Here is a 25,686-nt window from a genome sequence, read left to right on the forward strand (position 1 = left end):
ACAACTGTCAACATCTTAAAAACTTGACGTAGAATCTTTGTTCATTCAGAACTAGTTTGTCTAGTTTGTTTCTGTCAGTGGCGGTAGGCATTTCAAAGTATACCACATTTGTTTTATAGGCTCAAATGAAGACATTTCGACATGTCAGAACAGAAAGGAATCAGGCTGGATTCCATTTAGCTGTGTTGCTGCACACCTGACATGCATATAAGTAAAAGCATTAATAATGCATGGAAATAATGTTTGTCTCTGAAATAAACCTGTGTCACCACAAGCGTGCCTGCTTCCTGCCTGCTGGCTGTGTCCTCAAACAGCAGGTACAAGAGAGGTATTGATTTTCTCATTTATCCCCTCAACAAGAAGGCAAACAAGAATGTTATGCATGGGCCAATTTCAAGGCCGGGGCGTGGTGACTCCCTGGAAGGTCCTCTGGTTGCTTGGCAACCTCTGGGCAATGACAAAAATTCATTCAAGGGAGTAGATAAAACATTTTAGTCTGTAAAGCAAATAGATATAAAGTGCAACTTTATATGACAATGTATCATTCACACAATTCATGTATTCATTAAATTCTCCTGCAGTATTTCCAACATGTGATAATTGCACCCTTTCATAGGCGAAAGAGAGACAATCAAGTGCACAGCATGTGACATACATACTCTGACCCACTGTGATGTAAGATTATTAAATTGTGTCTTGACAGCTCCCCAAGTGTCACTGTAGTATGAATAGACCTGCAGATGGCAAACGAGGTTACCATGCCAACTGATGTCCCCATGTTGAATAGTGAAGATTGGGAATTGTTCTCCACTTAATTACATGTTGTTGCGCAGCTTTACACTTTATCATTCTATGATTTTTAGATGGAGGCTGCAGTGTTAGCAAGATGCACCTAAGGACATGTAACAAAAGGATGCAGATGAACCCTGATTGAATATACTAAATATTAGCTATTTTTAATGTTATCATGTCCAGATGTCTCCCTCTTCAGACGGTCGTGCTCAACCAGAGTGAACCTGACTGTGACAGTCATTTAGAGCTCCAGCTGCACATGACAGGCAAATGAAGCATCCTAATAAAAAGGGGTGAGTACAGTTATAATACTGTATAATATATGCAATGACGACACGTAACTCCCTGTACAAGCTAATAAGGGACTGTAAAACAAGTTACGGTACCTTTTGTATTGATATACAGTATATAGTAGATTAGATAAACTGCACAAAAGTCATGACATATTACCAAATAAAAGTGCTGATGTACACACTGACGTACACACACACTTACCATGCATGCAAGGAGACAGTTATCCTCTGTAACATGTTTCCACCTACTGGAAGATGGTTGCCTGTGCCACAAATTTCTTAGTAAAAATTTTAAACAAAATTGCACGCTGACTCAATCTACCACAGTTTTGTGGATTATAGTAAATCGCTTTGCTTTCATTGTAAGTTATTATTACTATTATTGTGCTGCAAAGTAATTAGTCGTACCAGAATCTTTTCCCCGTTGTATATGTGTATACTTTGTACCTAAAATATATTTCGGATACAAAAAAAATAAAACTATTATGCAGAGGAGCTGTCACTGCGCAATACATACATGGCTTATAAATTGTCCACTTGCACCATGGATATGGTATAAGAAAAAAGATTGATTATGTTGTTTTTTTTCTCAAATTTCTAATAACATTTTTAGGAGTGGAGGGGGGACGTACATTGCTTGCTGCAGTAAAATTAGATCAACGGATGGCGTAGATTACACATGCCTAACATGTGACTGCCGAAAAATAGGCTGATCGGATGTAGACACGTTTTGCACATGCGTAGAACACAGTTGAATCGATTGCGTTCCGGGTACGTATTGCGCAGTGACAGGCACATTAGTGAGAATTTGTTTTGAACCTGACTACTTTCGTAGACGTCACTACGACCACGCCCCCATGTTCCTACGGTAACGGCTGGAAGCTTGCTCCAAGAGAATCATGGGAAATATGTTTTGCCTGCGAAACGGAGGGAGTTTCGAATTATTTTTCATCTTTTGTCGCGTTTAAACACGCTATTGTAACGCTGCGTTAGCTATTAAAGTTACACGACGTCTTAACAAAGCATGTGAATCTAACAAATATCCAGTCAGGGTTTATTTTGAAGACCAGCGCCTACAATTAGCTAGGTGGCTCATGCTAACAACCGCTATGTCTGTTTGAGTGTTTTTAGGAGCGACAAAGTGACAGAACAAAGAAATTAGATGAGGAGTTTTGAGGGTGAATGTAGTTCTGAATTTTTCTCATACAGGACACAGAGGTGGACAACACTGACGAAGTCTTCTAAATGGCTCAGATGAGGATAACAATGGTTGTTGTGAAGAGAGCCTTTCATCCTCAGCAAGGTTTGTACAAGATAGTTGTACTGCTAAATAAACATTCATTAATGCTAACATTTAAAACTTTAACAGCATATTTTTGTTGCGTACTTCCTCCGGCAACTGGAGATGAGCTGCCATAGAGAGGAATTCAAAGCGCAATGAATCCTTCCTGAGAGCATCACTGAACACGAATGTTGCCTCCCTGTCAACATGGAGCTAAAGCTGGAGGTTGTTTTGTGCTCCAGCATCAAACGGAAGAAGCCATGGCCACGCTTCTGTTGGCTTGGACAGGTAGGAAAAATAAACTCTGTTAGAAATACCATGGAATGTTAATAAATCCTGTCGTGCAGAAGAAGGAGTCTGTCTTCCTGTTGGATGACAAAAGGATCAGCGAGATCAACATGGTCAATGGTCGCACCAAGAAGAAGACCCCGAAACTCCATCCTTTGCTTAACAGTGTGGTGACAATGGCTCCATCTCATAATGGTAACGAGACCTGGCCTCAATTTGTGGCGTACTTACTTTTTCTGTGATAAAACTGCCTTGTGTGGTTTTTCCAGGTTTGTGGTTCTGTGGACTTTTAGGAACGGGAGAGCTCTTTTTATGGAACAGAGATAAAGACTTGTTGAAGACGACTGTAGCTGTCCCTGAAGTTGCTCAGTTGATTGCTTCTATCCAAGGTAAAAGATAAAGCTTACAGTTCCTGGCTGACTGCATACTGTACCTCCAGGTTTTATTTTAAGATGTGCAGCAAAGCCTCTTTTGTTTTTTGTTTTTTAAACAGTAAGAACTTCATTTGAGCTTCTCTAATTTTGAATTAACATGTTCAATAACTTGCTGTTCTCTAACATAACAGTTGTGCATATCCCTAACTTTTTGTGATAATAAAACTAAAACAAAGGCCTTGGATTATTCTGTGTGATGTTGTTTGGTTTGTTCGGCAGTTTGACAGTTTATCTGTGCATTTTTGCAGGAAATGCTGCTTGGCTGTCTGTCCAGGTATCAGGAGACGGTATGCGCGTCCTGGTGGTCTCCACATTGGGGCAATTTTTCCTATGGGAGTGTTTGGATGTCGGAGACTTGATGGTGGTACCAGGAGACACCATTAAGGGACGCTGGGCTCAAATACAGCCACTTCACGATACCGTTCTGCCCACCATAAAAAACAAAGAAACATCCCAGTGTGCCATCTTTTTGAAGACACAGGTTTGTTTACAAATGTTTGCAATGGTCCTTCAATGCTTTTCTGTAAGGGACAGATCATTAGGCGCACCTGCTCAATCGAATGACATCCAATGCAAGAGATAAAGCAAATATTCTGCCTTTCCAAAGATAATAGTGCTCACTTTGGATGTATTTTTGTTGCAGTCTATGGGTGACACCTGCCTATCAGCTTTTGTGTTCACGTGTGGGAAGAAGCTAATCATCACCTGCCTCAAAATCCAGTGGGTGGATGACCACATGAACTTGGGGTGAGTAAGCATGTTGTCATCTAAAGCAGGGGTGTCCAAAGTGCGGCCTGTGGGCCATTTACGGCACGCGGATGTTTTTTTTAATGGCCCTCGGCAGATTCTAAAAATACGATTTAAACAAACAAAAACAACAGCAAAAATTGAAAAAAGCTGTGATTTTACAGGAATAAGGAGGAAACATTAAGAGAGTAAAGTCCTAATATTAAGAAGAAAAAATAGCATAAAGTTGAAATATGAAAGGAAAAAAAGCTGCTACACGAGAAACAAACAAAGAAAAAAACCCAACAAAGAATAAAGTGTCAATTTTTGGAAAATTAGGTTGGAAAAAGTTCCATCCATCTGTCCATTTTCCTCCGCTTATCTGAGGTGGGGTCACGGGGACAGCAGCCTAAGCAGGGACGCCCAGACTTCCCTCTCCCCGGCCACTTCGTTTAGCTCCTCCCGGCGGATTACGAGCCGTTCCCAGGCCAATTGAGAGACTTCCCAGAGGCCTCCTACTGGTCGTACGTGCCCTGAACAACTCCCCAGGGAGGTGTCCGGGAGGCATCCTGACCGGATGCCTGAGCCACTTTATCTGGCTCTTCTCAATGCGGTGGACCAGCGGTTCTACTCCGAGTTTCTCCCAGATGACAGTGCTTCTCACCCTATCTCTGAGGGAGATCCCAGCCACCCTACGGAGAAAACTCATTTCTGCCGAAATGGGAAAAAGTTATATTATGCTAATAAAGTCAAAATATTCTAAGAATAAAGTCATAACATTACGACAAAAGAATGTACAAAAGGAAAGTTGAAATATTTGTAATAACAAGCCAGTAAAAAAAGTGTAACGTAAGGAGAAAAAGTTCATACTAATTACACACTTTGCCATTCATAACACAAACCTGAGATGCAGGCTGTTTTTTTCTTTAAATATAAAAAACACATTTGATTATCTACATTGGTTGGTTTAAAAAATGTAAAAGTGTACCGCGTACCCTTAGATTTTTCCAGTATACGTCTCTTGGTGGAAAATATTTGGACACCCCTGATCTAAAGCCAGACTATATCTGAGAACACATTAAAATAACACATTTTTTGTGTGTAGTTCCATGGCATACAACATACAATGGGCCACCAAGACCTACTCCATGTCGCATCTTACCCCGACCTGCCAACCGGTGAAGTCCAGAGGGGCTCTGGTGGTTGACTTCTCTCCTGATGGACAACTGCTAGCCATCGTTTTGAACCAGCGGCAGCCTAAGGTAAGAATTTGAAATTCTCTGCCTTACTGGTCTTGTTTGAGTTTCCTCTGTGAAATATGTTTTTTTGGCTTCAGGCAACACAGGTTCTATTTGTGAGCACACAGAACTTTGTCTCCGTATCAAGCAGCCTTGGTGGATGTGGGTGTAAATCTGAAGGGATTCCTTCGAAATACATAAGGTATGAACTATATGCAATATCAGTTTGTTTGATTTTGCACGGGAGTTGAAAGGTTTTTATCTCCGTCTCTTAAGGTCATACTGGGTGGGCAGTCTAAGCTGGTCACATGATGGCCTTTTTCTGGCCTGTGTTCTGAAGAGAGGTGCCCTTCTCATACTGGCTCGTCTTGGCGGGCTACTCTCTCTGACAAGCACTGGTTGTAATGTTGACTTTGGACCTGCGCACTTCCTTCCCCTGCACCCGCTGGTCACTTACCGGTTGGTCATTATGTTTAATTGTGTACAATTTAATGAGATGCAATATAGGACATGTATAGAAAATGATGCATTTACAAAGATAAGAAGGCTTTGAGCGTTAACTGATGAAGCCTGCTAAGATGAGAGGCAAAACATCTCCTCAGGCAACCTGAACAGTCCATTTGCAATTAATTCAGTGCCCTGAGAATTAATTAGGAGAGTCTCTCCAAGGGTCTCTCATCCCTGTGTCCTAATCTATTTAAGAAAGTTGCATATTTTTTTTGCCCTACAGACCACAGGCCGAGACCGGAAGTGCAGAGGCCTGTCTTTCCAGCTCGAGCGTGTCAGCGCGAGACGTCATGAGGCAGCGATATTCCGTGACCTGGCATCCTCGCCTCTTGTACTGCATTGTGTCTGATGGCTACATGGCCACGGTATTGAGGGTCCTGAACAGGCCTTCTCCTGCAATGTTGGTGAAAGCCGAGTTAGATAACACCAGCAAGGACCTTCGGAAGGCCAGCCAGCTTCTAGATACATCACAGGTGCTAAACTGGGAACGTGAACTGTCCCATATTATTGTATTATCAACCATTTGAAATAAGAATCAGAGGAGGTCTGCAGAGGCCGCATAATCGCCCTGATGCTGGAATTTAGAAGTGAATTTAAAAGTGCTTCCAGTAAACCCTTCTGGGAACATGCTAATGTTTGTCCACGCCCATCTCGGACAGAGTGTGTGTCTCCAGTAAGTGCTATTGTGCACTACATCCACTTTTTCCATATACACTGTAACTCTGCACATGTCAATTGTAACAGATGCCATATATCACGTACAACAACATAACATTAAAGAGCAGGACAGAAGGACACAAACGTTAGCAACACTAGTATAGCTATGTGAACTACGGTGCTGACATTACACTCACATTTTAACAGCAACGCCAACATGCTTAAAAATATATATTAAAGCTGTCCTCCATGAAGTGGTGGCCACTTACATGGGGTGGGCTCATCTAGCTAGGGGCGGGTTAGAGGTGGTAGTATGTCCTTGAGGAAGGAGGTTTTTACTCTTTGATGTCAAGAAAAGCTGCAACTTCATAAGCAACCATTTGAGCGTCTCTTCTCTCAAAGGTGGCGCAAATAAGTGAGGAAGATGATAGATTTTTCCCATATTTGGTGCTTATAAACAGACTTTAGGAACACATATTACTGTTAAAATGTCATTAGAATGTACATTTTGCATCACAGGAGACCTTTAAACTGTTCTGCAGTGCTATTGCTGATGTGATTGTTTTATCTTTGTTTTCAGAGTCACGTGAAGATGTGGTTGGATTTGGTTGTATCTTACCACAATCTGGACCATGGCTTTGAGGACTCCAAATCATTCACCGCAAGTGTGCCTCACACTGCCGAGTCTGTCCCTTCCGTAGACACACAAGAGTCCTCTTTGCCTCTTTTTCTACAGGACCAGGGGCTCTTCAGTGGCACAAAAGAGCTTCTTGAAAAAGTGCAGGTCTGTTGAAAGGGATATTGTGGGTTATTATGCCATGGATTCTGCTTTAACTATTGTGTTTAACTTCCAGAACTTCTTTGAGGATGATTCCGAAGTAGACGGACCTCCTCCTGGCTCTCAGCCAGCGGATGGAGGACGTCTGGAGTATGCATCCATGTTTGATACACTTCACGCGCTGGACCCTAAACTTGTGCCTAGCCCTGTTCCCGAGGAAGACTCTGAGGATATCACACAGCGCTTTCAACATGAACTTGCGAAGATCCAAAACGGACTTTTGACAGCTTGGGCTCTCTGCATGTCTCTGGGAAACGCAGTGGAAAACAGAGCTCACCTGCTGAAGTACACAGTCTACCTGATAGCACAACTTAGTGCTTTTCTCCACTTGATCCCAAGCGCTGATGTACACTCAGGAAAAAGTAGCTCATTGGGCTCTTCTTGGCTCTTCCAGCTACTCAAAACACTTTTATCATTTCTTCCCTGGGACCACTCAAGCGCGCCTCACAGCCTGGGACTGGTAGTTGAGCTAAGCAAGCAGCTGGTACACTTGTTGCTGGGTTCTCAAGCTGAGGCCTGCCCAACAGGTCGGTCAGACATTCTGAGAAGAGCTGTGCTTATCCTAAATCTGGTCTCTGATTCCCTCGACCGGGCCTACAGCCTGCAGCAAAGAAGTGTGTGGGCTTCAGAAGAGAAGGACTCTCAAATTGTATCCTCAGATGTCTACCATGTGCCTTTACTACAGGATGACAGGGAAGACAAATGTAGAGTTGTACATCAAGGTCTACCTGTACCCCAGAGACCATCCAGCAGGTATGGCTTTTTATTATAGGAATAGAACAGCACCCCTCAGACCTAGATTCTACACTCCTAATGTCAAGATTCTTTTTCAAAAAATTAAACACTGATGTGATCCCCTTGTCTTGCAGGCTGGTTGGAGTGTGGCAGTGGGTGTATAAGGTCACCCGGCAATACCAAGAGGAGGTGCAAGATGGCAATGGCTGTGAAGACGAACAGGAGCAGCTGTCTGTAATCATGTCTGATATTCAAACAGCTCTGCAAGCTACTGGAGAACAACTTGAGGAGGGTCCTGCGCTGCTGAATTACACAGGTATACGAATCCATATATGTATATCTATCCATTAATTAGCTGACATTTGAAATGTGTAACTAAATATAAAGGATTGTGTCATCAGGTGAACAGCTATTCCTGTGTGGCTTGTACCAAAACAGTGCAGAGACATGGCGGACACAAATTTGGGAACAAAGTGAAAAAAGTACCGGTGTGTCAATTTACTGCTTTATTTTGTCCAACTTATTGTCTAATAATAATGATAATGTGTGCCTCTTAGCTTCTCATCGTAGTGTCTTCCAGGAGACAAGGCTTTGTTTGGCTCTCCTCTACAGCCTGTTGGCCCAATACCACCTGAGAGAAGCCATGGAGTTGGGAGAACACATGGCCCACTTGGTGCTGCACAGTGCTGGACATTACAGTAGCGACGCAACTTGCACAATGTGTCAGTTAAAAAAAAAGCGCTGTGCTTTGTTTAGGTCTTGTGACATTACTGTAATCATCTAACTTTGTGCTCTGCAGACGACCCGCTTCTGCCGATGAACCTCCACGACGACGCTGCCTACGCTGTGATTTATGCTCTGGCGAGATTCATGGCCTCTTATTTCACTAATCAGCCGCTCAAAATCTTGCCACCGCACAATGTGGCCATCCTGCCACCGTTACATCTACCTCATGGTACGTGTTGAACGTAATCTAGTGAAGTAGTTCTGCTACCGCCACTTGCCATCACTATTTAGCTTCCAAAAATTGTATTTGAATTAGATTTTATTGAATCTTTGATTAATTATTTCATATGTATTTTGTATTTTCTAAGGTCATGTCCACACAATTATATATTTATTTAAAATACGCATGTATTCTATACATTTCAAATAAAAATTGTGGTGCCTCCTCACAAGCTTTTTTCCTCATTTTATATTGACATTTGTTTTTTGTTTTGGGCCAGCCTCAAATGTGGGACGTCTGGTGCCACTCAGCCAGGAGGAGGTAGCTCGAGCAGTTCGCCAGCAACACCTGTCAGAGAAGTGGACCGTGGACTATGCCCTAGACATGCTCCTTCTTGGGGGTCTCCTCCCAGAGACTGCATGGCTGGCATTCAATCTTGGGGACTGGAAGACGGCGGCCTCCGTTAGCCTAGCTTACAATAATTTCTGCACTGACCACTTGGACTTCACGCGGTCAGTGTGTGAGCAAATGAATGAATTCAGGTTTTTGTCACTATAGCTGAAAGTTTATTTTTTTAAAAACAGGATGAACCGACAGGAGCTTCACCTACCAAAAGCTTTACTCCCTCAGAGTATTTTTCAGGCAGAGTTGCAATGTCTTCTTGACAATAATGCTCTCGAGCACACGGATATCACCGACAAGAGCTTTATAGGTTAGTTATTAAAAATATCCATTATGACAATAAGCTCTTTCATCCACCAGCATTTTGTCTCACCCTTTGTCTAGACCCTTTGGAAGGAGAAGACTTGGGAGTGTTACAGGTGTCCATCCAGGAGATCCTGAAGGCATCTGTCATGGCTGATGTGAATGTGTTGTCTTCACCCTTGACCTCCTTATTGGACTCAGCCAAGGACTTGTGCTCAGGCCTTCCTGCATTGGTGCACAGTGGACTGTATTTGCCGTCACCACCTCTTTATTGTCCTCAGCCTTCCCCCAACACACAGGTACATTATAAACTATATTACTTTTAGTTTAGATATATATTTTCCTATATTTCCTCACAATTTCCAGGATCCAGTAGGGACGGTGGGGCAGCTTGCAGAGGTTACAACACGCCACAAAGTGTCTGGAGTTCTCCAAAGGATGCTATTACTCCTCAGGTCGGCTCATTGTTGTCATCCTGCTGCTCAGTGGTACATTAATCATCTACGCCGTGCCAGGCATCTACTCTTCAAAGTACTGTACTCTCCAAAGCTGATTTGAATATATCTTTGCATCTTTTAAAGTTGGTATACTTTTTTTACCTTTTTTTTTTTTTAAGATCAAGAAGCGGTACTGTTACCCATCTGCTGTTGAAGAGGAAAAGGCTCTCCCAGAAGGCTTGAGGAAGTTTGTCAGCCATGGGGGATTCTTCAAACGGGTCCCGAACAACAAGAACCTGGACGTAGATGCTATTCAAACTATTAGTAAGATGCCACTTTTTTCTTATCTTGTCTCTCTAATAATGTACTCACATCAACCTGTTCAATCAAGTCTGTTTTAGGGAGCTGTGTGGTTTATGCTGGATGCTTCATGTCAGGGACCAGCTTTCTATTGCCTGTAGGAAGTATCAGGCTGCCAGAATGCAACAGGTAAGTGTTGCATTGTGTACATAATTATCTATACCAGTCACGTGGTGTAACTCTTCCACTCATGAACCACTGCACATAAAAGGGTGAAAATTTGTCAAATCATGCACCCTTACTGTGTTACCTGGGCTAAAAATGTTTTTTGACAAATACACCACATGGTGGCACAGATTTTTAAACCCAAAAGTTTGACCCTGTAAGTTGGAATGATATAGTGATATCTTGATATCAACACAAAACACCCACTGTAATGTTATGGTGTTAAGACAAATCACCGTGAAATTTGGTACACATCTTTTGGGGACTGACAAGTACATGTCTGTAAAACCTGAGCGAGATTGGTTGAAAAACATGGCCGCCATCGAGCAAGATGTTTTAGCAACCTGTCAACTCCTCAATTTTCCTGTCGTGTTTCCGTTTAAATAATTTCCTTTTAAATTTCCCGTATTTTACTTGTTAAAAGACAATATCAAACAGATCAGGTACTGCTGGTGACAATGGTGATGGTATCCATTAGGCCAGGGGTTGTAAATGTAGAAGTATTCATAGAGATTTCCCAAATTTTCTGGAAAAAAATTCCTTCATTTTCAAATGCAAAATGTCTTTGCCATGCTAATGATTATAACTGATTGAAAATAATGATTATATATTTTTTGTATATCTGCACCCATAACGCCACAGCTGTAATTTAGTCATATGAAAAAATGGGGACACCCCATGGTGTTCTCATGTTTTCACATGTATGTTTCCAGATTACATATTGATTTATGTATGTGTCATTTAGGCCGATTCAGAAATCCTATCAGCCTGTGTGGATGCTGTTCTCTGGGCCCACCGTTATTTGCCCTTTTCTCACTTCTTGAATGCAGAGGAAATCCTCCAGGACCTCATGCTCAGCCTGGTGTCTGAACTGCCACCTCTTGCTCTGGTGAAATGATGGTTTCTCACTCTCCTCCCTCAACCTCAACAACAAAAAATATATTTTGTTGTTTTTCTTCCTTAGGTGGCAGACACGCTGGTGCTGGCCTTCCCAGAGAAGGAGGAGTCTGTCAGAGTCCCCCTGAGGGAAAAGTATAAGTCACTGCTGCAGACGCTGAAGCAATGCAGTGTCACTGGTATGTACACACATAATAAGTATTTATATATATTATAACTTTACTGGTTTATTAAATGCCTACATTTGGTACACCTATTGGGTAACCCATGATAAGTTTTCCCAAACACACTACACTACAGTATATTTAACAAATTATGTGACTCTTCAAAAATGTAACTAGCCACACAGATACTGACTTTTTCTGGTCTTATTGGAAAACTTTTTGAGACTGACATGAAAGCATATATCGTTCTTCTCAACAAGCATCGGGTCCTGCTCTGGGCCCCTCCCCAAGCTAAAAGCATCCAAAATCTTGTTTCTGATGTTTAAAAAAATCAACAGAAGGAGGTTGGTTTGTATTTCTAAACCTTATTATTATGCAAGCTGAACGATGATATCATCCAACCCGTCCCCCTGCAGCCCACTGCTGCAAATACAGTACATTGCAGTCCTGTATGAAACACAGTATTATAGATAATATGTATTATCATCATCAAGTAGATGGATACATTGACAGGACAATTCATTATGGACACAAAGACAATATTGCTATTTAACCAAAATATAAATATCAGGGACACCTGCCATTATGCAGCCCACTTCTAAAGCACAATTGCTAGATGTCTTGTATTGCCCATCAGTATACAAGATGTGTTTATAAACATACTCTCCTGGATACTGTCTTCCCCCTAGAGGGGAACAAAGAGCAGGCCAGTGGCTCGATGACGGTTCTGATCCAAGACAAACTCAAGCAGAGGAGAAAGCACCTTGGGCGTATGCACAGGCACCTGGCTCCTCTTGAGCTCCGACTGTGGGGGAAAGAGGATGAAGAGGAAGATGCGGGATTCACACCCGGGACGTCCGTGCCGAGGCAGCCCTCACCTGCCATGAGTGTGAGCGCTAGCACTTTAACCGATGGCGATACAGTGGAGCTTGAGGGTGTCTCTCCTACCACACATGGTCAATCCAAAACAAGGTAACCAGTGCGCAACAAAAGCTATGTTTTTTTCAGGTGTGGCTTATTCTGCGTTGCCTTTTTATAGGGTGGCAAAAGATAACAAAAAAAGAACTGCTGTTCCAACGAAGAGGGGGCTTAAAGAGCAAAATGTCAGTCACCATGATGCTGCGCTACCTTCCCTTCCTGTAGTTGGTACCTGGGAGTTTGAACTGGAGGACGACGAGTATCTAAACTTCCTCGAGCTCTTCCTCAGCTACATGCTGGAGAAGGACAGTGCAGAAGGCGGCGAATCTCCCTTGCTGAAATCCTTTTGTTCCACTCTGAGGGAGAGAGAACTGCATTCGCTCACCTTTGATGTACTCACGACGATGCACCGGCGCCAAAGAGAGGGTGGGCAACATCTGGCGGGGAAACACCGTAACAACGATCTTCCTGTTTTCAGAGCTGGCTGCTGCCACAGGACAGTGAAACGGGGTACAACACCTGAGTCGCAATCGACAACCAGCCCCTTTGACCTTGCTCTGTCTGGGAGGAAAACAGGTCTGTTTAGCCGACAGCAGAGCAGTACACCATTACAGAGAGTCTCTGCTTCTGACTCAAACCAAAGTGCCTTGCAGCCAACAGAATGTTGTTCAGTATCTGTGGAAGCCATTGTAGAAGTGCAACAGGTCTTGGATCCTAAATTAGAGGCTCAATTCCCAGAGCTTGGCAGGCTGCTGGAGTGGATGTTACGCTGGGCTGACAGGAGGGTTCTCCAGGGGCATCCCGGCAAAAAGAAACCGCAGAGGAGAGAAGGAATGTCCGATGAAGGAATAGTCATTCGTGTCAAAGCTTCTGCGCCGGCTGTCCTCACCTCCCTCAGCCTGCTGGAGCGCAGATTCACTCCTCTGCTTGAGCCCAACTGCTTCATTGGTCGCATCCAAGTCCCGGAATCACAATTGACTGCTGCCCCGGTGGTGCAACCTGAGGTGGACATGAGGCTGGGGCGAGAGAGTAGTGTTGATACTGGCTACCCTGGGTCGGCTAACACTCCCATTGGTGCTCTTGATCACAACCTACAGCAAGGTGAACCTTCCATGTAAGTTCAAATTTCACAAAGCTTGTATACAGTAATTTTATACAAGCTGAACTGATTATTTATTACACCCTTCTAGTGGTTCTCATGCAGATGAACCAGCAGAGATGATGTTTGAAAGGACGCCTCTTCCCGATGACCCAGATGAGCTCAATTTCAGTGCTCCGAGGCCTGTCCCAGTACCGCAGCGACCGTGTTTTGATGATTTGGATGTTACACCTGAAAAAGAAAGTATGGCACCACAATTATAAATGTCTGTGGTTCCTATAAAAGCATTTTAATCAACAACATGTATGTGTCACAGGCAAAAGTGATAATGACCGCACTGAACTGTCATCCTCGCTCTCTAATACGATCATATCTGAAAATCTGTGCTCACCTCAAACAGTAAATATCAGCCGCCCATTCTCATTAAATTGTATTACCGTATGAGTGTACACGCACAAATGTCTGTTTTGTCTTTTTCAGAGTTTAAAGGTAGCAGATGCTTTTGAGACATCCAGCTCCACATCTCTGTGAGTTCTTATTGTATTACATGTCAAAATATACCCTCAACACATTTGAAGAGCACTCGGAGAGACAGACACGGATGTATTTGTTTGTGTAAGGTAAATGCTGCCCACAAAAGCGTGAAAATATGTCAAAACATACACGCTGTTCTAAATCCCATAGGTTGGATTGACTTGAAATTTCTCACACAGCTCAATGTGCTCTACAAAAACACCCACTGTAAGTTATGGTGTTTAGCTCAATTCAGCTCAAATTCACGCCCCTCCGATTTGAAATACTATGAAGAAACTGATAATATCTATTTATCTGTACTGAACTCGAAACTGAAACCAGTAAAATGCAACAAAATGGAGAGCTGTGAAACGCACAAGCTTTTTCAAGAGTGAAATTGCATGTTGAGTATGATAAACATGTTGGCAGGTCTGCAGTAACATGGAAAGTAATCCCTGTCTCTCACGGCCCCCCTGACAGTTCATCACACCCCTCAGGGGGACCCGCCCCACTGTTTGAGAAGCATTTCTTTAGGGGAGTGACAAGCACATGTAAAATGTAAAATTGGAGCAAGATTTGTTGAAAAACATCTTCCCTCTCAGCAACTTGCCAACCTATTGTTCATAAGTCACTGACTATTTTTGTTTAACAATTATAAAACTTTAAGGATATCTGTAGTACATGTATGCTGGCATGTCTTCCAAAACATTTTGACCACAACCTTGTCAATGTCAATTACAGTCATGTGGAAAAAAATTGGAAATGCATGCATTTCAAATGTAAAATAGGGTTATTCAGTGTTCAATTTTGGTTGTGAAATTGTAATACATGATAGTATCATAATCTTGTTTTGTTTTTTTAAGCTGTAGTCAAGCAGGAAGCCATCCGTCTACCCAAACAACAAGTGATCCATACCCCCAAAACACTCATGCTATGCAGCCTGAGGAAGAGCATTACATCAGGAGACCAGTAGACCACCCATCAAGTTCTCAGCCTCATACTTCCATACCCTGTGCACCCGCTGTGGATCCTATTGGCCCTAACGATCCATCCTACATTGAGGCATCACCAATGAGACAGCGTGTTGGTGAAGATTTATGCAGACTGGTCCAGGTAACAACATTAACCCATTAGACTCACCTTGGATTGATACTAATGTGAAATGTTGTGTTGCAGCACATCAACTACATGAGCCTGATGGAGGTTTTGGGAGCTTCTTTTTCCAACCTGCAGCTCGCCCAGCAGAATTCTTCCTCTTTAGCTCAGTTCAGCACGAGCCCCTTGCATCCTGTCGTGCCTTCATCGTATCTTGCCAATGTCCCACCGCAACAAAACCTTGCCACCCCCCAATCACAACAAATATATGTGCCAAATCCAGACTCTAACAACCCAGCCTCCATGTATGCACAGCAGCTTCCCATACAGAGCATTCATATTGAACCCTCTCCATCAGATGTTCAATATCACAACACCAGGAACCTACCCTACACTACACATGGAAATTATCAGGTAATACATGTATTTTTATTTATTTATTCATTCATTATATGGCAGGGGTGGCCAAACCTTTTCCACCGAGGGCCCTATACTGAAAAATTAAAGGATGCCAGGGCTAATTTCATATGTTAACCTTTTTATTATAAAATTTTATTTTTCCTTTATGCATTTTGCCCCCATTTTAGCTGTAGTTTTGTGGGGGGTTTTAGCCACAAGCCAATGACAAACAAGCTGCAGGCTGGACGTTTTTGTTTTTTTTTTAAAAAGGCAGCTATATTAGTGACAAGATTTCAAGCCTTGTGCTTGCATGTCTGTTTTCCTCGTCAGCAGGAAGAGGATTCACTCTGTGAATTGATTTGGTTTCGGCACCTTGGCACATTTGTTCCATAGAACAAAGCCCTTTTGTCAGTAATAAAGTATCTGTCTCGGAGCATACACGCAGAGTGCAGAAGAGTGCAACGTAATAGAAATTAAATTAGCAGATTGCAATATATTGTTATATATTTTTTCATTGTGCTTTTCTGAAAACAAATGTGAAAATCTCATCTTGTCTCGTTCTCGTACGCCCAATCTTGTGTATCGTCTCATTTCCTTTTTACTATTATTATGAGTAGTTGTAGTAGTACACACTTTTTCTTGTTACACTACGCCTCAAGCTCTTTTTTTATTCTTACATGCTTTTGTTTAATTGTATTTTTGGAATGCTAATTTAAAAAAAAAAAACAAGCTTCAGACCATAAATGGCCCCCAGGGCGGACTTTGGACACCAACCCTGTTAAATGGCTTTTGTGCCCTCTGTGATTGTTGTGGGTAATGCACATAAAAAGGTGCATTGTTGGTGATTCCCGATCGTAAAGCAGACAAAATCCCGGCCTCCAATCAGGAGCATAAAGAAGGAGCAGTAGTGCATTAATTACGACTAAAAACAATGTCTAAAGACCAGTTTTGGTAGCGAACGAAGTTTTTTTTTTGCGTTAAATCAGGACCTTCGTGCCTAATTATGCACATTACGTAGACTTACCTTAATTGTTGACATCTCTTTTACTTTTTATCACATTCCAGTGCCGATCAGATGGGGTTTATGTACTCGTGCATTCCAATGTCGTGATGTATAATGTTCTTTTGTTGTTTGCTCGTCACTATATTCGGAAAAACGTCATATTGAAAGAGGACGTGGAATGACGACGTGTGGAGCCAAAAACATGCATGACAATTTCAAATTAGTGCAACTAGTTAGTAATAAACAGACAATTACCCCTTTACCAGTTTAATAACACCCTTATGCACGTGTCCTTTACTATTTCAAATCAAAGAAAAGTTCGGCTAATCAAATTATTTTATCGTTTCAGGGACTTCAAGCCCGTTCTGTGCAAGCAGAGTCGCCAAAAGTTGAAATAAGGAAAAACAAGATCCCATCAACTCAAGGGCTTCTCATCACCACTGATACCAGTCACACGGCCCCTGTGGTTGCGCCCTCAAGTGGGAACGTTAATATTGACCCATCCTCTCAAGCCTCAGGTCTAAAATTACTTCAACTCCAGCAGACATTTCAGCTGGAGCCTCAGGTGCCACATGCTCCAAGCCATACCACTGTAGAGCCAAGTATTAGAGCTGCATCAAGAAAGAGAGACAAGAAAAAAAGAGTTTGGTCTTCAACTACAAAAAGGCTTCTCCGATTTAGCCACAGAGCATCCCCCGAGTCCACCTCAAGGAAACAGACGTCCGAGGGATCTGAGCAGACGGCTCAGACCCCTGCACCGACACATGGCCTTCGTCTGCTGCACCTGCAGCCTGCTCCACAAGGACACATCACATTCCCCAGAATACCATCGCCGCCTCCCCTGTCCAGGACCTTTATTGTCCCTGCTGTTCCACTGGGAGAAACTAAGCTCCAACTTCTACATATAAACCCTAAACCAAGAATGGTGAGTAACCCATGGGATAACCCAGTGTTTCCTTATCACCCACCCACCTATGTCTGTCTCTTACCACAGATGTCGACCCCAGCGCCTCGCTTGTCCCAAAAGACTCGCCTCATCTCCTTGGAGGAGTTGACGGGCTTAGTGGCGGGGAGGCGCAACTCTGAGGAGGCTCGACTCCAGCTTCTCAGAGTGAACGACCCCACTGAGACAAGCAGAGGGGCTACACCCACCTTGGATTCCAGCAAGAGGCAAACTAACCTTTAGTGTAATCTTAATGATTTGGTATTTTGATTTCATATATTTTAATAATTGTGTTTTTGTGTGTTTTCAGGCAGAAGAGGAGAGAGAGGACACTAAGGGCAAGTAAAGCAACTGAGTCTATCATTATTACACAAGAGGTAGGAGCTAATGAAGATAATGCAAACAAGCATTATCCAAGCACAGTCATTGTTTAATGGTCATATTTGTTTAGCCAAAAGAGGAGCCACTTGTTGCAGAGGAAAAGACCCCTGCAAGAGTTGCTACCATTCACCTTGGTTCGTACCAAAAAGTTGTGCTTCTGATGCTTCTTTCTTTTCAAAATAGTCCAAATGCACACATCTTCTTCCCTCAGGATCTTTCAGCTCAGGCTCTATCAACCCTATGCCCACTGGTCGGATATTATTGGACAGGGCAAGGTCTACTTCAGCCGAGCTTCATGCCTTCGCATCCACATGTAAAAGACCCCCTGAGTGCCTCGATGCGTTCACCAACACAGAGCCAAGTAAGCTTTCATGTAACTAACCAGTTAGAAATGTGTCAATTTTTTTCCCCTGGCCTCCACTTAATGACACCTAATACGCCCAGGTTGTCTTCAAAGTCTGTGTTTGTCTTCCAGAGGGTTCCCCCATGCTTGTAGATAAAGCTGTGTCCACCCAAGCATCTGTAGCAGCCACCACTTCTGAAAGTAAGTTGCATACTCACCATAGCATACATCTCGCTTTTTATTTGCAGCTATGATAACATGTGTCCATATTTATTTGCTTTATTCAGCACAAAATTCAGAGAAAGGACAGCTGCGTAGAGAGCGCCCTCCTCGAGAAACACATGACAGCCTACCATCACAAGAGAAAATTAATTTGGTAAGAAACTAGACTGGATATTTTTTGGTGTTATTTTTAGGGTTCTCCGATAATATCGGCCGTCGATAATTATCGGCCCGATATTGGCATAAATATGTGATATCGGCCAACATCGGTATCGTTTTTTTCACTCCATTAAAAGCCAATATAGATTTTTTACCATCAATGTCACAGAATGGTGCTTGGGGGGTATCATTCCAAATACCAATCTTACTCACGGTGTTTTTAAAGAAAAAAAACCCCATCACACAGCAATGTAATATAGTTAGATAACAACAGACAAGACACAGACCAACGAATAATGCTGAACAATCAACAGCTATGTGAGCCCTAAACGTGTAACTTAGCATCCATTTACAACAACAGTACAGCAAAGCACACTATGAAACAGGCGGTGCTGTTGTCAAAACCATACACGTAGACGCAGAAGCGAGCGCTGAGCTTTGCGTCAACGTCGCCGCCATATTGGATGTGGCAAGGCTGCACTGTAAGTGAATACAAAAAAATGTACTTACTTTCATAAAGCACCTTTCTACAAAGAAATTTAAGTTCATGCGTCTCATTTATACATTCACACACGCACTAATACTTGGGAAACAGTTCAGCAATAAGAACTTTATTGATCCCACTGAGTAGTTTTAATGCAATAAAATAAGAATATAAAATAAGAACATGAAAGTTATCGATCAAAATAATCAGCAAATTCATGTATTTTAAACAATACCCCGTTAACTAAAAATAAATTAAATCTTTCCGAAACAAGAAACACAAATGTATTCTTATATAAAATATTTGTATTGTATTTGTACTTTATTTATCCCACAGCAGGGAAATTCACTTGTTACAGCAGCAAGCAAGATACGCAAGTAAAGAGTACAGTGTAAAGAATACATATTGACTACAACATGGTTCAGGTGGTGCAGGTGTTGTAGAGCCTGACAGCGGTCGGTATGAAGGACCTGCGGAACCTCTCCTTACACCGTGGGTGTAACAGTCTGCTGCTGAAGGAGCTGCTAAGGGAAACAACAGTGTCATGTAGCGGGTGAGAGGTATTGTCCATGATGGATGTCAGCTTAGCCAACATCCTTCTCTCCCCCACTTCCTCCACGGAGTCCAGAGGACCGTCCAGGACAGAGCTCGCTCTCCTGATCAGCCTATTGATCCTGCTCCTGTCCCTGTTCGTGTTGCCCCCTCTCCAGCAGCCCACAGCATAGAAGATGGCTGAGGCCACCACAGAGTCATAAAAGGTCTGTAAAAGAGTCCTGCACACACCAAAGGACTTCAGTCTCCTCAGCAGGTGGAGGCGACTCTGGCCTTTCTTGTAGAGGGCGTGGGTGTTGACGGACCAGTCCAGTTTGTTGTTAAGGTGAACACCCAGGAATTTGTAGCTGTCTACCAACTCTATGTCCGCTCCCTGGATGTTCACCGGTGTGAAGTGAGATGTTTTCCTGTGGAAGTTAATGATCATCTCCTTTGTCTTGCTGGTGTTGAGTTGCAGCTGGTTAAGCTCACTCCAGCTGACAAAGTCCCTGATGACCGTCCTGTATTCCAGATCATTCCCCTCTGAAACACAACCCACAATGGCTGTGTCATCGGAAAACTTCTGGATGTGACACTGTGTGGAGTTGTGTGTGAAGTCCGAGGTGTAGAGGGTGAAGAGGAAAGGGGAGAGCACCGTACCCTGAGGGGCACCTGTGCTGCAGAGTACCATGTCAGACACACAGTGATGGAGCCTCACATACTGTGGTCTGTTGGTGAGGTAGTCTATAACCCATGCAGTCAGGTGTTGGTCTACTCCCACACTCTCCATCTTCACTCTGAGTAGTAACGGCTGGATGGTGTTAAAGGCACTGGAGAAGTCAAAAAACATGACCCTCACAGCGCTCCCGCTGTCCTCCAGGTGTAGCAGTGATCTGTATATGTAATATATTAATTATCTACTCAGAGATGTGTGGAGTAGCCAACAAAACAACTGTACTCATTTAAGAGTATTGTTACTTAAGAACAATTTTACTCAAGAAAAAGATATGTGATGTTACACATATCTGTATCGGTTGAGATAGGAATCGGAAATTGAGAGTTGCACAATGTCGGCATATCGGTTATCAGCAAAAAAGACAATATCGGACATCCCTAGTTATTTTGTTTATAATATTTATCCTCTGTTATATAGCTAAAAGTCCCATATTATTGTAGTTTTAGACTATTGTAAACAAAAAAAAGTCCCATGATAGTGTATTGGAAGTGTGTTGTGCAAAATCTAGCCTTGTTTCTTGAATTTAGACAATTTAAAAGTGCTTTTAGTAAGCCCTACTGGGAACCCGCCTTTTTGTGTGTCTGTAGCATTAATGCTAATGAGCTGTGTTTGTCCACGGCTTTCTCCAACAAAGTGTGTGTCTCCAAGAAGCACTTTTGTGCACTTTATCCACTTTTTATACATACTGTACACGGTAACGCTGCACCTGCTCAATGTAATAGATGCCACTGTATATATCACATACAACGTAACATTAAGGAGTGGGATAGGAGGACACAAACGTTAGCAAGACTAGCATAGCTTTGTGAGCTGCAGTGTTAACATTACACTTCCATTTTAACAGCAACATCATACTAGGTTGCAATATTTGCTGATGAACTCCCACGTCTGTAGCTGACTGACAAACAGTTGGCATAGATACAGGCTTCATTTTAAGACATGTAGAACTTCAAAGCAAGCGTTTCTCTCAGAAGTGGAACAAACAAGTGAGGGAGAAAATACTCATAAACACTACTGTACTGTTAAAACATAATGGAAAAGTCAGTCAATCAGCCTGTGTTTCTCTTATGTTTCCTTTTCTCCTAGGATCAGGTCAGCCGCAACTTCCTGAGCGTCTTGGATATCGAGGAGGGAACACAGCATCAGGATTTGCCACCTCTTAGCTTAGGAAGGCAGCAAAGGAAAGATGCTTCTGCCTCCATCCCTCCCGTACTCACCCCCGCTCAGCTTCATTTACTTGCATCTTCCATCGTTAATGGCACTCATCCTGCTGCTCCAGATCCACACCAGTCAGGCAGAATTCCAGAACAAACCAGGAGACCCGTCACACAGTCAGGTCTGGATTTAACGTGATGACCTCATCATTATCTGTTGGCCAGATTTGATCCCAGTATTTGTGGTCTGTTCTAGGTCGCACTGAGGACTCTGCTTCTGTCAGCTTCACTGAGCCCGACAGAGTCACTCCACATTACACTGAGGATTCACCTGACCCTGAGCTCTATAAAGCCATTAACACACCACTACCAGATAGACCTCGCAGTCCACTGTTAAAAAATCCTACAGTCTGGTTCTCATCCCGCCTGTCCGAGTTGGATTCACAGCTCGCTGCTCTCCAGAACATTGCTGACTGCTTGGAGAATGACCTTCCTGAGTCTACAATTGCAAATGAGGTGTTTGCATATTTCTAGTCTCACAAAATGTTGGGCGACCCAAGTATGACATTAATGGTTTATGCATTGTGTAGTTGAAGAAGCCCGAGCACGTCTCAGCAGTCTCAGCTCCAAAGCCTGCGATGGCAGCTAGAAAAACAGTTAGACTGTCTCTCCCTGCGGAAGAGCACAAAACAGACCTGGAACTGACGCAAAACAGTCAAAGAAAGAATGCCTTTGCAAGCAGTAAGTCACATTTTCCTCACTATGACATTATTTTTTGAAAACTACTCAATAATATTTGCCTGTGTACCTCAGAAGCTATACAGCCACCTCAGGCTTTACCACAACCTGACATCTGGAATGTGGAAGAAGAGGATCAGGAAGAAGACCATGATGTGCTTCACTATAACTCCTCCATCCCAGACGGAAAGACACTGTTTCTGCATCCACCATCCTCTTCTCAGCTTGGTCACGGCCCCCCCTCCTCTCACCACAACTCCCCTCCAAGTACAGATGCTCTAATAAATGTATACCGGCCAATTAGAATGGCAGCTGCTTTCATAGTTATACTGTATATTGTTATACGTAATATATGTTACACCAGCTGTTTTCAAAGTGTGAGGCATGTGTCCCCTGGCAGGCGCCAGAAGACTTCAGTGGAGGCGCAGCAGCTTGAAAAAAATAAAGATAACATATTTTTGAAACCTACTAAGCTAGAGTAACTTCAGTTATGTAGGAGAGGCTCATGTGCCACACATTACTAAAAAACCCTTGTGTTAGACATTGCACATTATACTGTATTGACCCAAATATAGGACGACTTTGAATATAGGAGCAGTGGTCTTTATCAAGACCTGTTTTTGGAAGAAAAAAAAAAAGAAAGCACGACGGTTTCTTGATGACTCTGCCTCATTGATTACCATTATCTTAAAATTGGCATCATCCAGTCTTGTATTTCAGTCAATATGGTATCAACCACAACATGAGTCATTTTTTCATTTAAATAATTTGTTCTTCCTACAGAGCTTAAGAATCTCTCACTAGGCACATTGGAAACATTTGACGAGTAAGTGGATTTTAAGTCTTTTTATTAACAATTCATTTTTTTTAAACTGTTGTTTTCATGTGTCCTTCTTTAGGACAGCTGATGGGAGTCTGGACCAGATGGGGTTGTCTGATACCATGGAAATCTTAGAAGGCTTAGTAAGGGAAGGTTATTTATCTCAGACTGACCTGGAAATGTCATTTTTGGACACGGCTGCACTTGACACCAGGTCTGGTGCTCATTCATGATGCGTTGCATGTTGTATGAGAAGCACTGAGTTAAAAGACAATGTGGCCCATACAGCAGAAAGGAGCAGCGGGAGCAGCAGAGTTGGCAGATATCACCGAAACGTGCTCTCGCGGAGGACGACAGGAGGGAGCTGAGAATGTGGATGAGGCGGAAGCAGAGGGAGCGAGTGTCTGTTTATCAGAAACAGAGAGCGAGCCTGCGAGAGAGAGAGCGCAAACCTTTTACGGCATCGAGAACATTGGTCAGATCCAGCTGTCAATAAGATAGAATATTCCAACCACATGGTTACTCATTTGCATTTTCTATCGTTGCAGAAATCTCCCAGCCATGTGACCAGTTGGGGGAACAAAGAGGAAAAGCAAAAGTATGCACGTATTTACATTGATGTCAAAAGTTCGGTCCGGGGGGTGTTTATAGCAGCTTATTTCTTATTCAGTTATGACTCCACATCTATTCACTTTGACTTTGACACCTACTGTTTTTTATGTAAATATATATTAAATTCAGCATATCTTGATATTTTTCACCATTTAATTATTAAACACGGGCCCCCACATTCTTTTTTTGGGTAAAGTTTAGCCATATCTGCTTTAATATGACATGGATGTCATTTTTGGTGACCAGGACAATGCTCTTGAAACAATTCAACCAGAGGATCCGTGAGGCCACTTCTTTGGCTGATCAACTTCACAGCAACCCATTCACACCGTCTAGTACCTTTGTGATTGATGCGAGTCCGATGCCCGCCCCTGCCATCACTGTCCGGTCCGCCTCTGCACCACCAGGCACTAGTAATCGCAGGTACCTTCTTGCAGCAAAAGTTCAGGAAAACCTGTTTGTGTGTTTGTTCATAGTGAACTGGTATGAGCTTGCTTTTAGAGCAAAATCTTTTTTGCCTGCTTTCAGCCATGAGAAAAAAAGTCTGAAGCATTCTTCAGGACAAACACGTGCCCAGCATCGGCCTTGGACTGCTGATGTGCCAGGACAACCTTCTGAAGACAACAGGCTGCCAAGACCAGGTAGCATTGTCAGATACTGATATTTAAATGATATTTAAAGACACAAACCTTTGGGCTATCTTGGTGTCAGGGACCTCTCTGTCGAGGGAACATCCAATCTCCTCAGAAGGCTTGCTGACCTCCATAGGGAGCCATGAGGAGCAGCATTTCAGAAATCTCAGGCCGCAAAGAAAGGTAGCAGACTTTGAGGAGAAAAGTGCAGCAAATCTTAGAGGCCCCTCTTCAGATATCTTCAAGTTGCTTGGCCTAGACAAGACAAAAGCAGTGAGTAGTGCTGGGTATTATTTAACCAAGGTATTAACTGTTGTTGAGTGATGTCCTGTTCTGATTCCAGGAGTTACTGACAGGACTTTCAGACCAGCAGGATGATGGTGCCAGAGCTGGCGCGTCAGGTATGGACTGGCTGAACAAAGTGACAGAGAATGGTGGCAGCAGCCTCAGCGAGATCGACTGGGCGGCCATCGAGAAGATGGCAGCTGCAGGGGAGCCCTGACCTTCTGCTGCATCATGCAGCAAAATCAACACCAGAGTTACAGATAACTGATGTGCCTTTTCAATATATACACTTACAGTAGAAGTAATAATGTTGATGATTTATGTCCATTGATTAGAATTAGGTTGATAAATAAATACCTGTATACCTATGACAAATAATGTAATTGTAACATTGTATCATAGTACTGTATATTCATTACATTGACATCTGCAATTATAGTTACACTTTTTATTTTATTTTTTTTATGTACCATGTTTTCTAGTTTGTCGATTTTGCACAGACTTTACTATCACAATTAAATATTTCCCTGTTTAATGTCTTTATATAATGTTCTTAATTCATGATTGTCGGTAGTTACTTTTATTGTCTGTTGCATTAAAGTTTGTAATTTACATTTCGTCACATTTCGTAGCTTTAAAGTGCTTATTTTTTATCAGAAAGTAGTAGATTAGTACACTGCTGAATAGTATTGCCATCCACTTTTGAAATCGCTGGGGGCGCTGTGAATACTCCGTAAAGAAAGACGAAGAAGCACTTCCGGCGGTCAAAGGTAAAATACCGTTTACAAACATGGATTCCAACAACGCCGAAGGTAGCTACTGTTGCCTCTCACATGTTCCTAATTTCTATCAATGACATTTGTCCGCTCATATAATAGGCTCTGTTTATATTATTATATATTTTTGCTTACATCATTGTTCGACTGTTTATCAGGCTTTTGCTGGGTTTATATTATGTTCTATTCACTTAGTCACTCTTTTCCCATAATGCTGAAAGTTTGATCCCTATTTCCACCATACACGTAGCAGCAAATGATCCATAAAATGATAAAGAAAGTCCGCATTTAGCGGTTAGTTTATAAACCAGGGCAATAATGATGTATTTATGGTAAGAAAATAGCTTCACTTCAGCTTTGTAACATGAGATAGGACGTA

At 42.6% G+C, this 25,686-nt stretch overlaps 2 protein-coding genes across 8 annotated transcripts in view; both read left to right on the forward strand.

Annotated features, from left to right (window-relative positions):
• The first annotated feature begins 1,842 nt into the window (after positions 1–1,842).
• cplane1 (ciliogenesis and planar polarity effector 1) lies at positions 1,843–25,090 on the forward strand. Of its 7 annotated transcripts, none has more exons than XM_054757825.1 (51): positions 1,843–1,856; positions 2,295–2,388; positions 2,455–2,655; positions 2,715–2,850; positions 2,925–3,044; positions 3,338–3,570; positions 3,733–3,836; positions 4,921–5,077; positions 5,152–5,255; positions 5,330–5,512; positions 5,784–6,033; positions 6,798–7,001; positions 7,072–7,808; positions 7,925–8,106; positions 8,192–8,278; positions 8,348–8,512; positions 8,590–8,745; positions 9,017–9,248; positions 9,321–9,448; positions 9,523–9,740; positions 9,808–9,972; positions 10,058–10,202; positions 10,270–10,367; positions 11,149–11,292; positions 11,368–11,479; positions 12,154–12,436; positions 12,504–13,496; positions 13,573–13,724; positions 13,798–13,880; positions 13,962–14,008; positions 14,858–15,107; positions 15,171–15,503; positions 16,841–17,416; positions 17,486–17,661; positions 17,745–17,811; positions 17,886–17,949; positions 18,027–18,176; positions 18,291–18,359; positions 18,446–18,534; positions 21,377–21,626; positions 21,701–21,960; positions 22,035–22,185; positions 22,258–22,449; positions 22,966–23,008; positions 23,082–23,216; positions 23,291–23,477; positions 23,551–23,600; positions 23,861–24,037; positions 24,143–24,255; positions 24,326–24,519; positions 24,590–25,089. In XM_054757825.1, exons 3-51 carry the CDS (start codon positions 2,575–2,577, stop codon positions 24,746–24,748), a joined length of 9,384 nt encoding a protein of 3,127 aa, XP_054613800.1. In that variant the 5' UTR covers positions 1,843–1,856; positions 2,295–2,388; positions 2,455–2,574; the 3' UTR covers positions 24,749–25,089. The 7 variants fall into 7 exon arrangements, with proteins under 7 accessions (XP_054613800.1, XP_054613799.1, XP_054613801.1 ...); XM_054757824.1 differs by lacking the exon at positions 1,843–1,856 and adding an exon at positions 1,894–1,953; XM_054757826.1 differs by lacking the exon at positions 1,843–1,856 and having other exon boundaries at positions 1,962–2,388; positions 23,294–23,477; positions 24,590–25,090.
• Positions 25,091–25,300: 210 nt separating this feature from the next.
• Positions 25,301–25,686, forward strand: part of LOC129170139 (WD repeat-containing protein 70) — a 36,553-nt gene continuing 36,167 nt past the window's right edge. The window contains exon 1 of the mRNA XM_054757382.1: positions 25,301–25,343. Within this exon, the coding sequence (XP_054613357.1) occupies positions 25,322–25,343 (22 nt within the window). The 5' untranslated portion in view covers positions 25,301–25,321. The remainder of the gene's footprint in view (positions 25,344–25,686) is intronic.

This window comes from Dunckerocampus dactyliophorus, chromosome 17 (assembly GCF_027744805.1).
Source record: "Dunckerocampus dactyliophorus isolate RoL2022-P2 chromosome 17, RoL_Ddac_1.1, whole genome shotgun sequence".
Classification (NCBI taxonomy): domain Eukaryota; kingdom Metazoa; phylum Chordata; class Actinopteri; order Syngnathiformes; family Syngnathidae; genus Dunckerocampus; species Dunckerocampus dactyliophorus.

Bases quoted from the DNA above. Each gene is read 5' to 3' on its own strand.
- cplane1 (XM_054757825.1), top strand. From the start codon at position 2,575: ATGGAGCTAAAGCTGGAGGTTGTTTTGTGCTCCAGCATCAAACGGAAG. The intron at 2,851-2,924 runs GTAACGAGACCT...TGGTTTTTCCAG, and splicing joins AATGGCTCCATCTCATAATG to GTTTGTGGTTCTGTGGACTT. The intron at 24,520-24,589 runs GTGAGTAGTGCT...TTCTGATTCCAG, and splicing joins GCCTAGACAAGACAAAAGCA to GAGTTACTGACAGGACTTTC.